The sequence below is a fragment of the Strigops habroptila genome, chromosome 12, assembly GCF_004027225.2.
Source record: "Strigops habroptila isolate Jane chromosome 12, bStrHab1.2.pri, whole genome shotgun sequence".
NCBI lineage: Eukaryota > Metazoa > Chordata > Aves > Psittaciformes > Psittacidae > Strigops > Strigops habroptila.
Genome location: NC_044288.2, coordinates 1,807,299 through 1,821,492, shown reverse-complemented (window position 1 = coordinate 1,821,492; position 14,194 = coordinate 1,807,299). Strand labels below are relative to the sequence as shown.

Genomic DNA, 14,194 nt, shown 5'->3' with positions numbered 1-14,194 from the left:
TCCCAGTGCTCCCAGTCTAGAGCCGATGGAGCACTGGGGAAGGAGGGTGCCCCTAATAGACTGGCTTGGGGGCAGCCATGGAGGGGGGGAGCCCCTGGGACCAGCCCTTGTTCCTTGTCCCTCCAGGAGCTCCTAGTCCGTGGTAGTGTCACTGCAGGGTTGTGACATGGCTGGAGATGGGGTTTGTCCCAGCAGGGATAAGCCTCATGGAAGGGGGACGTGGTCCCTGGGGGGGGTTTCAGTCCCAGGGGTGTCATGGATGGGACATGGTGATGCAGGTGCCTGCAGCCAGTGCGGTGCGGGATGGGACGCAGCAGAGAGGGCCCCGTTCCGGCCACCGACAGAGTAAATGTCATTTTATTTCACACCTGAAATAAAACCATGTAGAAAAGAAAAGGTGAGTGGAGATTTAATTGCTCATATTAAAAGTCTACTAGGTGAGACCGAGCCGTTTCCACCAGTCAGCGCAGGTCTGCAGGGATGTTTGTTCCTCCTCCTCTGGATGAGGATGGGGACAGGGGGTGACACTGCCCCTTGTCCCCTGCCTGGGTCCATCCTGCCCAGCCCCAGCACCCAATTGTGCTTGTGTCCAGCGGGTGCTGATTTGGGAGGAGGGGTGCACTGGGCGTGGCCTCGGGCTGCTTTTATCTCTCTTTATTTTGCGTTTTAGTGTATTTCTCATTGTCCCTTTTCCCTCTGTACAACATGAGCAGTATGGTCATGGCATCAGTGATGTGCGTGGGGCCACTCACTGCAGCAGCGCCCGGATCTGTTTGGATGTGGTGTCGTCGTTGAGGTGCCGAGTGGTGTACCTGGACAGAGAGGGGACAGTCACCCCACGACACCCCGACCTGCTCTGCCGCTGTCCCCCTGCGCCACGGGGGGATCCCCCGGCCCCCGGCTCACCTCAGAGCATTCAGGAGCCCCTCGGTGCTTGTTGAGGGTTGGTCTTTCAAGACTTTGATGCAGCCTTTCATCTGGTGGGGGGGAGCGAGAGAGCTGTGAGAGCCTGGATGTGCTGTGAGGGGCTGGTCCCCTTCCTCCCCATCCTCCTCCTCGCTGTGTTCCCCCATGGAGCAGCTCAGAGACATCCCCAAAGGGATCATCCAGGGAGAGGGACCCCTGGCATCACACCTACACTGGGATGAGCGGGATGGCAGTGACCCCCCTGGTGCACCCCATTGCCACTCACGTCAATCTTGGAGGTCTTCGCAAAAGCCCCCACAGGGTGGACATGGTCGTAGAGGATGATGACCCCAACCATCACCCGCATGCAGAACAGGAGGGTCTCGGTGTTGGTGAAGCGGCTCCGGTATTCTCTGCGCCAGGAGAGGGGCCGGCTGAGCCCAGGGAGGGTGGCAGAAGGGACTCCAGCACCCAGATGTGCCCCCCAACCCCTGTGGGGTACTCACGGGGTCTCCAGCATCACCCTGCAGACACAGGCCATGGTGCTCAGGCAGTCGGTGGTGTCCTCAATTGGCAGCGTCTTGTTCTGAAACCCAACAGGTCCTGGATGCTGTTTCCCCTCCTGGCCCACCATGGGACTCCCAGCCCCATCTGATCCCTATGTGGTGCTGGGGCTGGAGGGGGCTTTCCCCACCCCGAGGGTCCCCCCTGACCTCGCTCACCTCAGAAACGAACTTGGTGGTGGCATTGCTGAGTGTTTTGAGCATGGGGGTGGCCTCGGCATAGAAAAGGGACATCCTGTTGGCCATCTCGTTGTTCACCTCACTCTCTGCGTCAAGCTGTGGGGGGGATGAGGGGAGCATTGGGGAGGTAGAACCCTCCTGAACCATCCCCTGTCCTGGGACCCCCCTCACCTGCAGATTGTTAATGCGATTTCGGCTGATGGTCCTTCTGTAGTAGCTGAAGTCATTCTGGATGGCAGGGTTGGTCATCTGTGGAGGGGAGCCCTGTTTGAGGGGCCATGGCCAGAGCCTGGGGGGAGCCTCAGGGGTCCCAAGGGGCTGTTCTGGCTCATGGGGTTTGAATGAGGATCCGAGTGTGCAGAGCCCGCAGCCATCCCACGTCCCGGTCCCATGGGGAGGTACCTTGAGCTCATCGAAGCTGAGGGTGAAGTGGAGGATCTCTGCAAACTGCTTGGCCAAGGCTTGCTCCCGCTCGAGGTGCTGGGTCGGGGCATACGGGGGGCTGGTGAGCGCCTCCAGCAGGCTCCGCAGCGCGTTCTCTGGGGACAAAGCACCGCTGGTCCCCCCTGCATGTCCCCAGCCCCAGCTGGGGAAACTGAGGCACGGGGCAGTGCGGCATCCACCCCACGGCCAGGCCTCCCCCCACCCTGCCCCGCTGCTGCATCCACAGAGGGATGTGGGATGCAATGGGGGGATGTTCCAGGGTCTGAAGGGGGCTACAGGGGTGCTGGAGAGGGACTCTTCATCAGGGACTGTAGTGAGAGGACAAGGGGTGATGGGTTCAAACTGAAACAAGGGAAATTCAGGTTAGATATAAGGAAGAAGTTCTTCCCTGTGAGGGTGCTGAGGCGCTGGCACAGGGTGCCCAGAGAAGTGATAAATGCTCCATCCCTGGCAGTGTTCAAGGCCAGGTTGGACAGAGCCTTGGACATCATGGTCTAGTGTGAGGTGTCCCTGCCCATGGCAGGGGGTTGGAACTGCATGATCTTAAGGTCCTTTCCAACCCAAACCAGTCTGAGATTCTATGAGGGATGTGAGATGCCACGGGGGGATGTGGGGAAGGGGGGCCAGGGCTCGGGGCGCTCACCCAGCCGCAGGGAGAACTCGTAGAAGCGCTTCAGCTTAGCGACGAGCGGGCAGACGGCGCTCCAGGCGCGCTCCTGCAGCCGCGGGTCCGCGGGGTTCTGGATGGCCTGTGGAGGGGGGAGCACCCGCGTTTGCTTCACGGCGCGGCGGGAGCGCGGCCGCGGGCGCCGGGGCTGCACCCACCTCTCGGATCTCCTGCCCCGCGCCCGTGTAGGACTGCAGCTCGGCCAGCACAGCCTGTGCCTCCTCCAGCACCGCGTTCACCTGGTTCCACACCGCCGTCTCGGCCGCCGTCGGCTGCGCATCTGCAGGGCAGCGCCCCGGGGAGAGAAACCCGGAGGGCTCTGAGCGGGGCCCCGGGAGGCGAGAGCCGCGGTGGGGTGCAGCACCCCGTTCCCACGGCTCCCCCGCCGGCCCACAGCCCTTCCTGGCGGGTTTCTCCCCCTGGTCCATCTCCTTGCTCAAGCTTGAGCCAAGCCGTAGGTTGGGGAAGGTGGGGGTGAGTCCTGGCTGCCCTGCGACCGTGGTCCTGCTCACGGAGGGGTCCTTGAGCAGCCCTCAGCCCCAACGGGCTGCAAACTGCCCCGGGGAAGAGGTGGGGAGCGATAGCCCCCGGCCATGGGTCTGCGGCCGCGGCCCCCCCCTCCCCGGGGAGACCCCTGGACAGCAAAGGTGGGGGGAGGACGTCTGGGATGGGCGCGATGCGATGGGCGACGGGGACGAGAACTCAAAATGGTGAGGATGTGGAACTCAGGAGAAGTACGGAACGAAAAAGGGAAATAAAAATCCCATCTCACTTTCAAAGTCAAGGAAAAAATTAGGGCCTTGGTCAAGTTCGTTATAAGTCAACACTTTTAGAAGGTTCCCCATGTGAAACCTGCAAGAGAAGAAACAAGAGGCAAAAAGCATGATGGTGAGGTGGTGCTCGGGGAAGAGGTGCTGGGCTACGGGCAGAGGCCGGCGGCGGCCGGAGCCCCCGTCTCCCCACCACGGCTCCCCGGGGCTCGGGGTGACCCCGCGGCTGCTCCCGGCCCCGGCTGCAGCCTCTTCCCCCCCGATGGTGATGAGCGCTGGCGGATGGGGTGATGGAGAGGAAGGAGCAGAGGGAGGAGAGAGCCGCCGGGCGAAGCGGTGAGCAAGTCCCTGAAGTCTTGGCTACAGGAGTGTCCCCGCCTCTAGCTGCAGAGCCAGCCCTGATACGGGGGTCCTGAGGAGCCCCTCCAGCCCCATCCCCGTGCCAGAGGCTGAGGAGAGGGCTGGAGGTGGGCGAAGGCTCAAAGGACCGAGGAGGAGCCAGGAAGGTCCCTCACCGTGGGAGCGGGGCGGCTGCGTGACCCCAACCCGGCTATTTTGGGACGTGCCAGTGCCGAGGCGAGCGGCTGCTGCTGCACTATTTTTACCCCCCCTTGCTCTTGCTCTGGGCTGTGCCCCAGGAGGAAGGTGGGGAGAGGGAGCAAAGGGGGGGCCCTGGGGCTGCGCCGGGTCCAGCCTTCTGCCGTGGTGGCCACCATCTCCCGTACACCCGTGTCCAGCCGGAGACGTGTAAGGGCCATGTCCCAGTTAGCCCAGGCCAGTGAGAAGCTGGGGCAGGTCCCCTGGGCTGAACTGGAGCCCCTGACCCCTGTTCCTCAGATGCAGGCTGCGACCACCGCACTGCCCGTCCTGCAGCACAGGCGCATGCATCATTCCCTCCTCCTTCCCCGGCATTCCCGGCCTCCCGGCTCTCCTGAATGGCCACCCGGTGCCATCAACTAACAGCGGTGGGCATGTGGCTGAAGTCCTCACGGGCCAGGTCCTGCTGCCAAGGACACAGGAGCTCAGCCAGGGACGTCTCCCCGCACGTTCAGGGATGGGGCAGGCACAGGTCCTGCTCTCCTGCCCAACTCAGCCCTTTGTGGGTCGCATCCGGGGCTGCCCCGAGGCGCCTGGGGATACGGGGCTGCTCGGGGACACACTGATGCCTATCCCCATCTTGCGGAGAGCAGCCGCGGCGGTGGCCCCGGCCCGCCCCGCGCCCGCCCCGCTCACGGGACTTACTTTCAAAATCCAGGAAAAAATGAGGACAGTTTTCTAAATCTTTGCCCAATACCTTTATGAGGTTGCCCATGGCCAGCAGACCTGAGCGAGAGAAACACAGCACAGTGGAACAGCACCGGCAACCGCCGGCCGGATACCCCGGTGCGCCCGAGCCCCCAACGCAACCGCGGCACCTACCTGCGCCCGGCCCCCGGCCCCGCGGTCCCCAGCCCCGGTGTGAGCATCCGCCGAAACGCGGCGGCTCGACCGGCACCGGGTGCCGCGGCGGGGAGGGAAGCGGGGAGCGGGGCGCGGGTTGGGAGTGTCGCGATTCCTGCGGGCGCCCCGTCCCCACCGCCTCCCCCGAGGCACCCCGGTTCCCCTCATGGGGTCACGCCAATTCCCTCACTGACGGGGCTGGGCATCCCCCCATGGGCAGGGGAAGACCTCAGCTGGGATTTCAGCCACACAGACCCTGTTTGGGGGTCTGGCGCCAGCACCGGAGCATCCCACCTACTGCACAGCCACAGCCCCGAGTCCTTACCTCGGTGCCCGGTGCGGCGGCTATGGCAGGAGCAGGGGCTGTGCCACCCGCCTGAATCACTTCATGGGCTGGCAGGGACCTGCAGGCAGGAACGCAGGAGGGTCAGGACACCCCATGGGCACCCCATGCCCTTGGGGGACCCCCACCCCGCACCCCGCCACCAGCCTTCACCTGATTTACCTCGATCATTTTTTATTGCCAGCAGCCAGGCACCGGCTGAGCATCCCCATCCCCTTGGGACAGCGCAGGGACAACCCCGGGGCTGAGCCATCTGTCCCCATCTTCCCTTGGAGAGACCAAGGCCCCCAGGGATGAAATTCCCGGTGCTGCTGGTTGGGTTTGCTCTTTTCCACGCGTTGCATGAAGATCCCTTTATGCTGCTGCTGCTGAGCCACAACCCAAATCCTGCAGGTGCCGGGATGCTCCCCAGGTTCCCCCATCTCCAACGTTTCCTAAGGGGATGTGGGGGGGTCGGAGTTGGCCCCATGGGGTTGGCTCTGAGAAGTGGCTGAGGGATTCAGCAAGTTGTAATTAAGCATTTGGGTTTAATTAATGTGGCGAGGGAATGGGAGAGGGAGAGCTGAAGGAGGCAGTAGCAGTGGGGAGTGGCAGGGCTGCTGCCCCCCAGCCCAGTGCTCCCTGCTCAGCCCCAGCTCAGCCCCTGAGCATCAACAGTGATGGCTCTGCCTTCCTCCTCCTCCTCCCAGGCCTGGGAAGCAGTGGCTTTACACTGGGGCTGCACTGGGCTGATGCTAAAACCCAGGCTGTTTTGGGGGAGCCAGGGCACCCCGGTTCCCCACTGCACTCCCCTGCCTCAGTTTCCCCATGTGCACTGGGTGTGTGTACCCTGTGGAGTGGCACAAAGGCATCGAGGGCTGCCTGGTGCAGTGACCCCGGGGTTCATCCCTCTGGGTGCTGGGGTTTTTTGGAGGGGTGCTGGGGCCCGCAGGATGGTGCTGAGGGGTCCCTGGGGTGCCCAGAGCAGTGGAGGGGGGGAGATTTGCACCCTCTCCTCTGGCATTCACGCACACGCTGTGCTTATGCCCGTGCCACGGTTGTCCTTGACAGGCGGCTTGGGACTGAGATTTGTCATCGCTGAACCCTGCCTGTGCCCAGGGAGGGGGCAAGGACGGGTCCCCATGTCCCCAGCATGAGGCTGCCCTGGCATGAGGCCTGAGCTGTGGCACAGGGGTTTGGTGCTGGGTGGGAGGACGGGGATGGCTGCAGCCCCCCTGGTCTGCAGGGACGGCTCCGCTTGGGGGTCAGTCCCTGATTTGCACCCTCTGTGGCCCCAGGTGCTTACACTCCACAGTGGCCCTTGGCCTGGGGACCCACGGCACGTCCGCCCCCCGGGTGGCTGTTGGGGCAGGCGAGGGGCTTGCACCAGTGTGGCTGCCCAGCGCCATGAGCCTGAACTGGGGGGACTGAGCTCCCCAAATCCACGGGGAAAGGCACCCACCCCGGACTGCTTCCCCCGAGCATCCTGCCCCATGGGGACCCCGTGGCGGGTGTCATCTCCATAGGGACGTCCCAGCTGATGGCGTGACCCCCCCTCCTGCTCCAGGCACGGCCAAATCCTGCACCCAGGAGCATCGCTACCCCCATGCTGGCGGTGCCCTTATTGACCACCCCAAAGGGGCAGTCATGTCCCGGATCAGGCCATCTCAGTGTCACCCGGGGCTATCTTGGGGCTGTGCCCCTTTGCCACCAGCGCAGCATCACTGTGGGCACCGCAGCCTGGTGCAGCACCGCGCCCCGGCCAGGGGCTGGGTGCCCCTTCCCTTGACCCGGCTCCAAGTCCCGCACCCCCCCCTCCACCGCTGGTGCCCACTGGGTGCCCACTTGGTGCCCATCGCCATCACCGAGCCCCTCTTGCCGCTGCCCCCCACCCATGGCCACGCTGGCATCGCCGCAGCCGCTCCAGGGTCGGATGCGCGGTGCCTGAAGGATTATTTCGGGGTGGGCGACCTTATCCTGGGAATCAGAGTGCCAGGGCCAGATGCTGCCCTAGGATGAGCCGGGGAACCCCCAGCCCTGCCCGGGGTGGAGCTGGGGCTTCCCGGGTCTGTCACCCCCCGCTTTGGGGACCTCCGTGGCTGGAGGGAGAAGTGAGTCCCCCCATGGGCTCAGCCCCACGAGCGGGGCCAGTGGGGTGCCGGGGGCCTCTATCGCTGCGGCTGCGGGTGAGCGGCAGGATTTACCGCAGGAGCCGAGCCGCAGCACCCAGCCACGCTCCCGCACCCACCCAGGTCCCCCCCGGGGTTGCAGCATCATCCCGGGGTGGGGAGCTGCACCCACCCTGCACCCCCGGTCTGTCAGCGCTGGGTGCACCGGGTTTCGGGGTGCAAAGGGAAAGAGGGGCCCTTACAAGGGTTTGGGTCCCTGGGGGACACAACCAGCGGCTGCTACAGCCTCCCCCCCGGCGCCGGTCTCAGGCCCGGTGGCCCCCGCGTCCCGGTCACTCACCGTGTCGGTGGGGGCTGAAGGCGCGGGCAGGCGGCGGCCGGTGCCTCCGGGTGCTGCGGAGCGTCGGGAAGCGCCGTGAGCCCTGCGCTAGCGCCGAGCGCACCACAAAGACCACCATAACCCCCCCGGCCCCGACACTGGTGACGGTGACGTCTCCAGTGTGAGGAAGACGGGGATGTTTAACCCCCTGCGTGCCGGCGGCTGCCTGGGCCCGGGCTGCGGGTCCCGCTGCGGGGCTGCTCCATGGTTTTGGGGGACGCGGTGACACCGAGTGGGTGCCTCTGTGTGTGTGTGTGTGTGTGTGTCCCCTTGCCACAGCCAGCTCTGAGCGGGGGGAGGGAAGCCCCACATTTTCCTTAGTTCCTACCGCAGCCCATGGATGGCACCGCTTCCCCGCCGGTGGGGGGGGACAGTCACCAACCCACCCGGTGCCACCGCCATGGGGACAAACCAGATTCGTGCCCCCGGGACCTCGTTTTGGCCAGGCAGCACCATCCATCCTCCCTCGAGTCCTCCCCGGACCAGGCCAGGAGGGGTTCGTGTGGCTGCTCCCCAAGAGATGATGTCCCCCAAGTTGGGCACAGCCCCCCCAGGCCGTGCTGCTGCAGCCCGTAGCCGCTGGGGGAAGCTGCAGCCCTTCGCATCCGCAGCGCCGCTGGGTAACGAAGATTTTGGGAACGCGGGGTGGTCCTGGCAGCTCTGCGCCCCGGCGGGCCCGGGGCAGGGAGCTGGGGTGATGCTGCTGCGGGAGTGGGGAGCAAAGGGCAGCGCGGAGCCAGCGCCGTCTGCAGAGCCCGTGTGTGTCCCCCGGACAGCCTGGTGCACCTCCTGCAACCCCAGGGCCAACATTTGAGCCTGGGCTCATGTGAGGGCATTGGGGTGCCCTGATCTAGTTGCTGGGCTCAGCCGGGTGTTCCAGCCCCGTGCCTGGGGACACCAATGCTGCTAATCCCATTTCCCCAGCACACCAGGACTTTGGGTGTCACAGCCCTGTAAAGTTGGACACCCCAGTACCCCACAGCCACCCCAGGGCACCCATGTGGCACTCACAGCCTGGTGCTCCCCCACCTCTTCCAGCCACCCCATGCTCCTTTGGCACAGCCCAACCCCATGAGTTGAGCACATGAGAACCAGCCGTGGGGTGCCCAGGGGGGGCTCATCCCCCTGTGCTCTTGGGCAGGCTCATAGAGAGGTTTTGGGGCCATGTGCCCTGGTGGAGGGACCTGAAAGCTGCAGGGCTGAATCACCCCAACCCAGGTGGGGATCCAGCCCTGGCCAAGGGCATGGTGCAGGAACGTGTGATCAGCCATGGGGCGTCCATCCCTGCTGCTCCCAGCATGATGGGTCCCTGCAGCCCCACTGGAAATGGGAGAGCACCCCGTGGCATCCCACAGCTCCCTTGGGAACCAGGATGGGGGACTAGCACTGGCTGGACTGAGACTTCATCCCGGCTCAGTGGCCACCAGCTGCAGAGGTGGCACTGGGATCATGGTGGGGCAACCAAGGTCACTGGGAAGAGCCACCAGTGATTGCCATGGAAACACTCCACGTTTGGTTCCGGAGATCAGGGCGGATTTCTGGGCTCTTTTCCCTCTGTGCTTCAGCCACGGCTCTGCCAAGCAGAGAGGACCTGCTGTGTCCCCTCAGTGTGGGCAGTGTGGGGCCTTGCTGGGTGCCTGGCAGGGAGATACAGGCAGCATGGCCTCTGCCAGCCCTAAAGCACAAGAGAAGGGGATTTTGGGATGCTTGGAGATCAGGCACCATCAGGAACAGGAGCTAGAGGTGGGTGAGGGGGGCAGAGTGAGGAGGAGGAAGCAGAAGCAGTGAGTGGCAGCAGGGCAGGGAGTACAGGAGGGCTCTGCTCACTGGTGACCAGGCTGGCACCTCCAAGCAGGCAGGGCCTGCAGAATCCCTGATGCTGAACCAACACCACCAGCATCCCACTGCCAGCGTGCCCCCTGCATCCCACTGCCAGCATGCCCCCTGCATCCCACTGCCAGCGTGCCCCTTGCATCCCGGTACCCACATCCCGGTCCTTGCATTCTGGTCCCAGCATCTTGGTTCCAGCATCCTCCCTGCAACCCACTGCCAGCATCCCCCCTGCATCCCGGTCCCTCTCCACTTTCCCCTCCAGCGGCCCCCAGCATCCCAGTGCCATTTCCCACCCCCCAGCCTCCCAATACCCCCACAATATCCCACCTCGACCCCCCCTGCGGCCCCTCTCGGTTGACTGACAGCGCTCCCAGCCAATGGACGAACGCTGCTGGCGGGGGGGCGGGCGGCCCGCGGCTACAAGAAGGGCGGGAGCGGCGCGGGCAGAGCCGCCGGGCTGGACCGCGGCCCCTCCGGTACCGGCACCGGCCCCGCCGCTGCCCGCGCCGCACGACAGGTAAGGGCCGTCGGGGCCGGAGCCGCGTCCCCCCGGGGCTGGGACTCGGTTCCCCGGGGTTGTCGGGGTCGGTGCCCCGGAGCTACCCCCCGGGCGGGCAGAGCAGCCCCCGGCCCCCCCGCCCCGTCCATCCCCTTCCCTGCTCCCCAGGGTGCCGAGCCGGTGGGTGATGCTGGGTGCCCTGTGCAGCCCAGGGTGCGGACCCAGGGGGGGACACCCGTGATGACCCCCCCTCTGTCCTGTTTTGGGACCAACAGCCCATGGCCCATGATGATATTGGTGCTTTGAAGTGAGCCAAGTGTGCTTTGAGTTCATGCCAAGCGTGTGATGTCCCTTCTACTGTTCCCTGTCCTGGCACGGCCTGTGCTGGGTCTTGCTCAGAAGGGAATCGAGGTCTGTGGGCCAAAGGATGCTGCTCTTGAGTCCTGGCCTCTTTGAGGTCTTAGCTTGCAGGATAAGGTGTGATGCTTCTAACAAAGGTCCTCCCTGCTGTTCCCTGATGGGAAGAGCTGCCCCTTGAGCTGGCAAGGGGCTGCACCCACCTACCAGCATGGTGGTGGGAGATGCGGGAGGACGTGAGTGTGGTACATGGTGGGATTAATCGGTCCCTACAGGTTAGAGCTGGGCTCTGGTGCCAAGAGGGCTCGTTCAGCTCCACAGCTGAGCTGGGCATCACTGGGAAGCATCGTGCTCTGTGGGTGTCTGGATGTCTTCTCAGTGCTGGCTGCCGAGGGGTGGTGGGTTAAGCGCTGCCACAGCAGACGGTGACAGATGCTGGTGGGATGATGGGGCAGGAAGCAGCCTCTGCCTGCGGGATTCACTGGGAGGGGGCTGGATGGGAGCCCCACATTGTTGCAGGAGGAGGCTTGTGCCCATTGCAGGATACCCCCATGTCCCCTGAGCCCACATGGCCAGGAAATCAGATGCTCAGAAGGGAGATGGAGCTTGGTCAGGCTCCAGGTTAACTTCTGCTCAACTTCATGGAGAGAGGAGCTCCAGAAGCTCTCAGCAAACCATCTGGTGTTCGGGCTGCGCGGCGCTGGCAGCCGGAGCTGCGTGGGAACGGGCACGGCGTGTATCGGAGCAGCTCCACGTCCTGCCCACACAGCCACAGGCTCTGCCAGCGCCCCACGGCACAGCCCATCCTCACTCCCTGCTTGGCCACCAGTGCGAGGGAGGGTTTGTGTTACCTCTTCTTTGCCCCATCTTTAGAGGGCAGCTGGACATCATGGTGTGGGGTTAACCAGCTGCTGAGGTGGAGGAGGGCCTGGGAGCACCAGCCCTCTCCATGCCTGGTGTGTCAGATCCGTGTTTTCCCGCCCAGGGGCAGCCATGGGCAAGCACAGCAGCAAGCTGGCCCCAGAGATGCTGGATGACCTGGTGAGGAGCACGGAGTTCAGCGAGCAGGAGCTGAAGCAGTGGTACAAGGGCTTCCTCAAGGATTGTCCCACTGGTATCCTCAACCTGGAGGAGTTCCAGCAGCTCTACATCAAGGTGGGCTCCACTGGGGGGGTCAAGGGCTGCCTCCAGGGCTCCAGCACCCTGTAGCTCCCCCTCCTCATTTCAACCTCTCTCTTCTCTCCTCCCTGCAGTTTTTCCCCTATGGAGATGCCTCCAAGTTTGCCCAGCACGCGTTCCGCACCTTTGACAAGAACGGTGATGGGACCATCGACTTCAGGGAGTTCATCTGTGCCCTGAGCGTCACCTCCAGGGGCACCTTTGAGCAGAAACTCAACTGGGCCTTTGAGATGTATGACCTGGATGGGGACGGGAAGATCACGCGCTTGGAGATGCTGGAGATCATTGAGGTACCAGTGCTTAAAAGCAGCAGGGGTTGCTGGCTTTTCCCAGGCTTTTCCCAATAGTTGGGTCCTTTTGGCATTAAAGGATGACTTTTCCTGCCCAGAGCCTTGTCTGAAAGGTACCTGCTGAGCATCTGATGTAGCTGTGCAGCAACATAGCTCATATTGGGCCCCAGTAGAGCAACGATCCTGTCCCTGCATTCCCTTCTGTCCATCCAACATTCTCACTCTGGTACTTTGCTTCTCTTGTTCCTCCAGGCCATTTACAAGATGGTGGGGACTGTGATCATGATGAGGATGAACCAAGATGGGCTGACACCCCAGCAGCGTGTTGACAAGATCTTCACAAAGATGGACAAGGACAAGGATGACCAGATCTCCCTGGAGGAGTTCAAGGAGGCAGCGAAGAGCGACCCCTCCATCGTCCTCCTCCTGCAGTGTGACATGCAGAAATAGAGCCCTGAGGGCTCGTGGCTGGACTGGCAGCAGCCAACCTCTGCTTCCCGGGATGGGTTTTCCACATCCCTATTCCTGCTGAGTGTCCCTGTACCTGCTTTGCCCCAGGCATGAGCCACGCTCTGTCCTTCCTTCTTGTCACCCACCCTGCCTGTGTCCTCAGCAGCCTGCGGTCCATGGGCTGTAGCTCTCCCTCGATGGGTAGAGCCTGGTCTGGGTATTGCGGGCTTGAGGTTACCCCCAAATCCACCCTCTCCCCTCCTGGAGCTGGACTCCCTGCAGCCAACAGTGTGTGTCCTGCTATCCCAGGACCAGTTGTTCCCATGTCCCTGCTGCTTTCTCCCAGCCTGGCCTGTTCCCTGATCCTAACTGAAACCAGCTCTTTCCCTTTGCTGCTGATCCTGCCCCTCATTGCTTGTGGTGCCTCCAGGGAGGCTGAAAAGTCCCAAGTCCTGGTCCTGGTCTCTCCTTCACTGGCAATTCCCTGCAAGGCTGCCCGGAAGGACCAGGGCTGGCTCCAGGGTGCTGTTAGCTCAGGCAGGGTGCTGCACCCTCCCTGAGGGCTCACTGCCTTTGCTTCCTCTGCCTGGCTTCAGCTCCTCCAGCTCTGCTTTTGCTACTGGGAACAGCCAGAATCTGTCAGGGGACTTTAGGGGAGAGCAGAAGTGTCCAAGGCCACCGTGGATGTGGCCAGTGTCTGATCCCAGAAGCCACCTTCCACCCCATCACCTCTGGGAGGTGGCAGAGCAAGTGGGTGACCACCACAACTGCCCCAGCAGCATCTTGGATGCCTTGTGGAGTTTCTGGCCTTCCTGGATATTAAGCTGATGCCTGGGGTCCCACATTGAAGGCAGGGGCTTCTGCGGGTTGCCCTGGGGCGATGTCAGGAGTGTGGGTGTTGAAGGCATGTCCTGGTGCTGCTCCTGGTGTGTGGCACCACAGGGCGCTGGTGGGTCTTGCACTGGGGCTGTGGAGAGGTGTGGATGGGTTCTATACCCACTGAACCTCCTGGCAGGGATCTGAGGCCACAAGAAATGTGTCTGTCTCCTTCCTTCCCCCATCCCAGCCTGCTGCCTCCATCCCTCCTGCCCAAGGACAGGAATATTGTCACAGGTCGGTATTTAGTCTGCACGTTGTGGTGGTTTTGACTGTAATATCTGTTAAATGGTGAAGTTGTTATCTATTTTTTTAATGGGAAAATAAACTGTCCCCCACATGTGTGGTGTTCCCCCGAATGGCTGCTGGGGAGAGTGGATTGACAACACTGCGCTCTGAGCATCATTTATGGGTCTCATCTGAGCCTGTGACACTCCAAGGGATGGAGAAGCCCTTGGGAACAGCACAGTGGGGCAAAGATGGGTGGATTTGAAACCCTTCAGCCATGCAGGTAGCTTTGGGAGGGGGATGTTATCCCTTGGGGGCAGATCTGTGCTGGAAATGCATTTCACTTGGCAACCAGGAGCTGGACCCTTGCTGTGCCCTTCATTTAGGGCTGGGCATAGCCCGCGGACCTGGTGGCTTTGTCCTGGGCCCCGTCGCAGCACCACCAGCAGCTGGGACCTGCTACCACTGCATCCTTGTCCTCCTCAGCCTCCTCTTCTCCACCCCCATCTTCCCTGCACATATCTTTGGCCTTTCTCCTCCATCAGCAGCCTGCAGAGACTGTGGCTGTTGCTAGGGAGCTCTCACCAACTTGGAGCCCATCTCCACAGTGAACGGGCAGGGCTGGCTCCTGGCTGGTGCTTGGTCACCCTGCACTCACCAGCATTCATCTGCCCTGCAGCAG

The 14,194-nt window shown here is 63.1% G+C and overlaps 2 protein-coding genes across 7 annotated transcripts; one reads left to right on the top strand and one right to left on the bottom strand.

Annotated features, from left to right (window-relative positions):
- Positions 1-340: 340 nt before the first annotated feature.
- On the bottom strand, positions 341-8,057 carry LOC115616128 (protein FAM49A-like). 6 transcript variants are annotated; one of them, XM_030505008.1, is made up of 14 exons: positions 7,762-7,939; positions 5,476-5,747; positions 5,296-5,374; positions 4,773-4,853; positions 3,533-3,612; positions 2,919-3,040; positions 2,737-2,842; positions 2,052-2,188; positions 1,821-1,898; positions 1,629-1,745; positions 1,413-1,492; positions 1,193-1,319; positions 907-977; positions 341-812 (listed from the first exon to the last, which is right to left on the bottom strand). In XM_030505008.1, exons 5-14 carry the CDS (start codon positions 3,603-3,605, stop codon positions 749-751), a joined length of 975 nt encoding a protein of 324 aa, XP_030360868.1. In that variant the 5' UTR covers positions 3,606-3,612; positions 4,773-4,853; positions 5,296-5,374; positions 5,476-5,747; positions 7,762-7,939; the 3' UTR covers positions 341-748. The 6 variants fall into 6 exon arrangements, with proteins under 6 accessions (XP_030360868.1, XP_030360867.1, XP_030360871.1 ...); XM_030505007.1 differs by lacking the exon at positions 5,476-5,747 and having other exon boundaries at positions 7,762-8,047; XM_030505011.1 differs by lacking the exons at positions 3,533-3,612; positions 5,476-5,747 and having other exon boundaries at positions 7,762-8,057.
- Positions 8,058-10,022: 1,965 nt separating this feature from the next.
- Positions 10,023-13,643, top strand: HPCAL4 (hippocalcin like 4). Its single transcript, XM_030505013.1, has 4 exons — positions 10,023-10,150; positions 11,475-11,644; positions 11,743-11,958; positions 12,211-13,643. The coding sequence occupies exons 2-4, from the start codon at positions 11,483-11,485 to the stop codon at positions 12,406-12,408; spliced, it is 576 nt and encodes a 191-aa protein (XP_030360873.1). The 5' UTR covers positions 10,023-10,150; positions 11,475-11,482; the 3' UTR covers positions 12,409-13,643.
- Positions 13,644-14,194: the final 551 nt, after the last annotated feature.

Coding starts and splice junctions, on each gene's coding strand:
- HPCAL4 (XM_030505013.1), top strand. CDS start 11,483: ATGGGCAAGCACAGCAGCAAGCTGGCCCCAGAGATGCTGGATGACCTG. Junction 11,645..11,742: donor TCCAGCAGCTCTACATCAAG/GTGGGCTCCACT, acceptor TCCTCCCTGCAG/TTTTTCCCCTATGGAGATGC. Junction 11,959..12,210: donor AGATGCTGGAGATCATTGAG/GTACCAGTGCTT, acceptor TTGTTCCTCCAG/GCCATTTACAAGATGGTGGG.
- LOC115616128 (XM_030505006.1), bottom strand. CDS start 3,188: ATGGACCAGGGGGAGAAACCCGCCAGGAAGGGCTGTGGGCCGGCGGGG. Junction 2,189..2,736: donor CGAGTTCTCCCTGCGGCTGG/GTGAGCGCCCCG, acceptor CTTTGTCCCCAG/AGAACGCGCTGCGGAGCCTG. Junction 1,320..1,412: donor AGGGTGATGCTGGAGACCCC/GTGAGTACCCCA, acceptor CTCCTGGCGCAG/AGAATACCGGAGCCGCTTCA.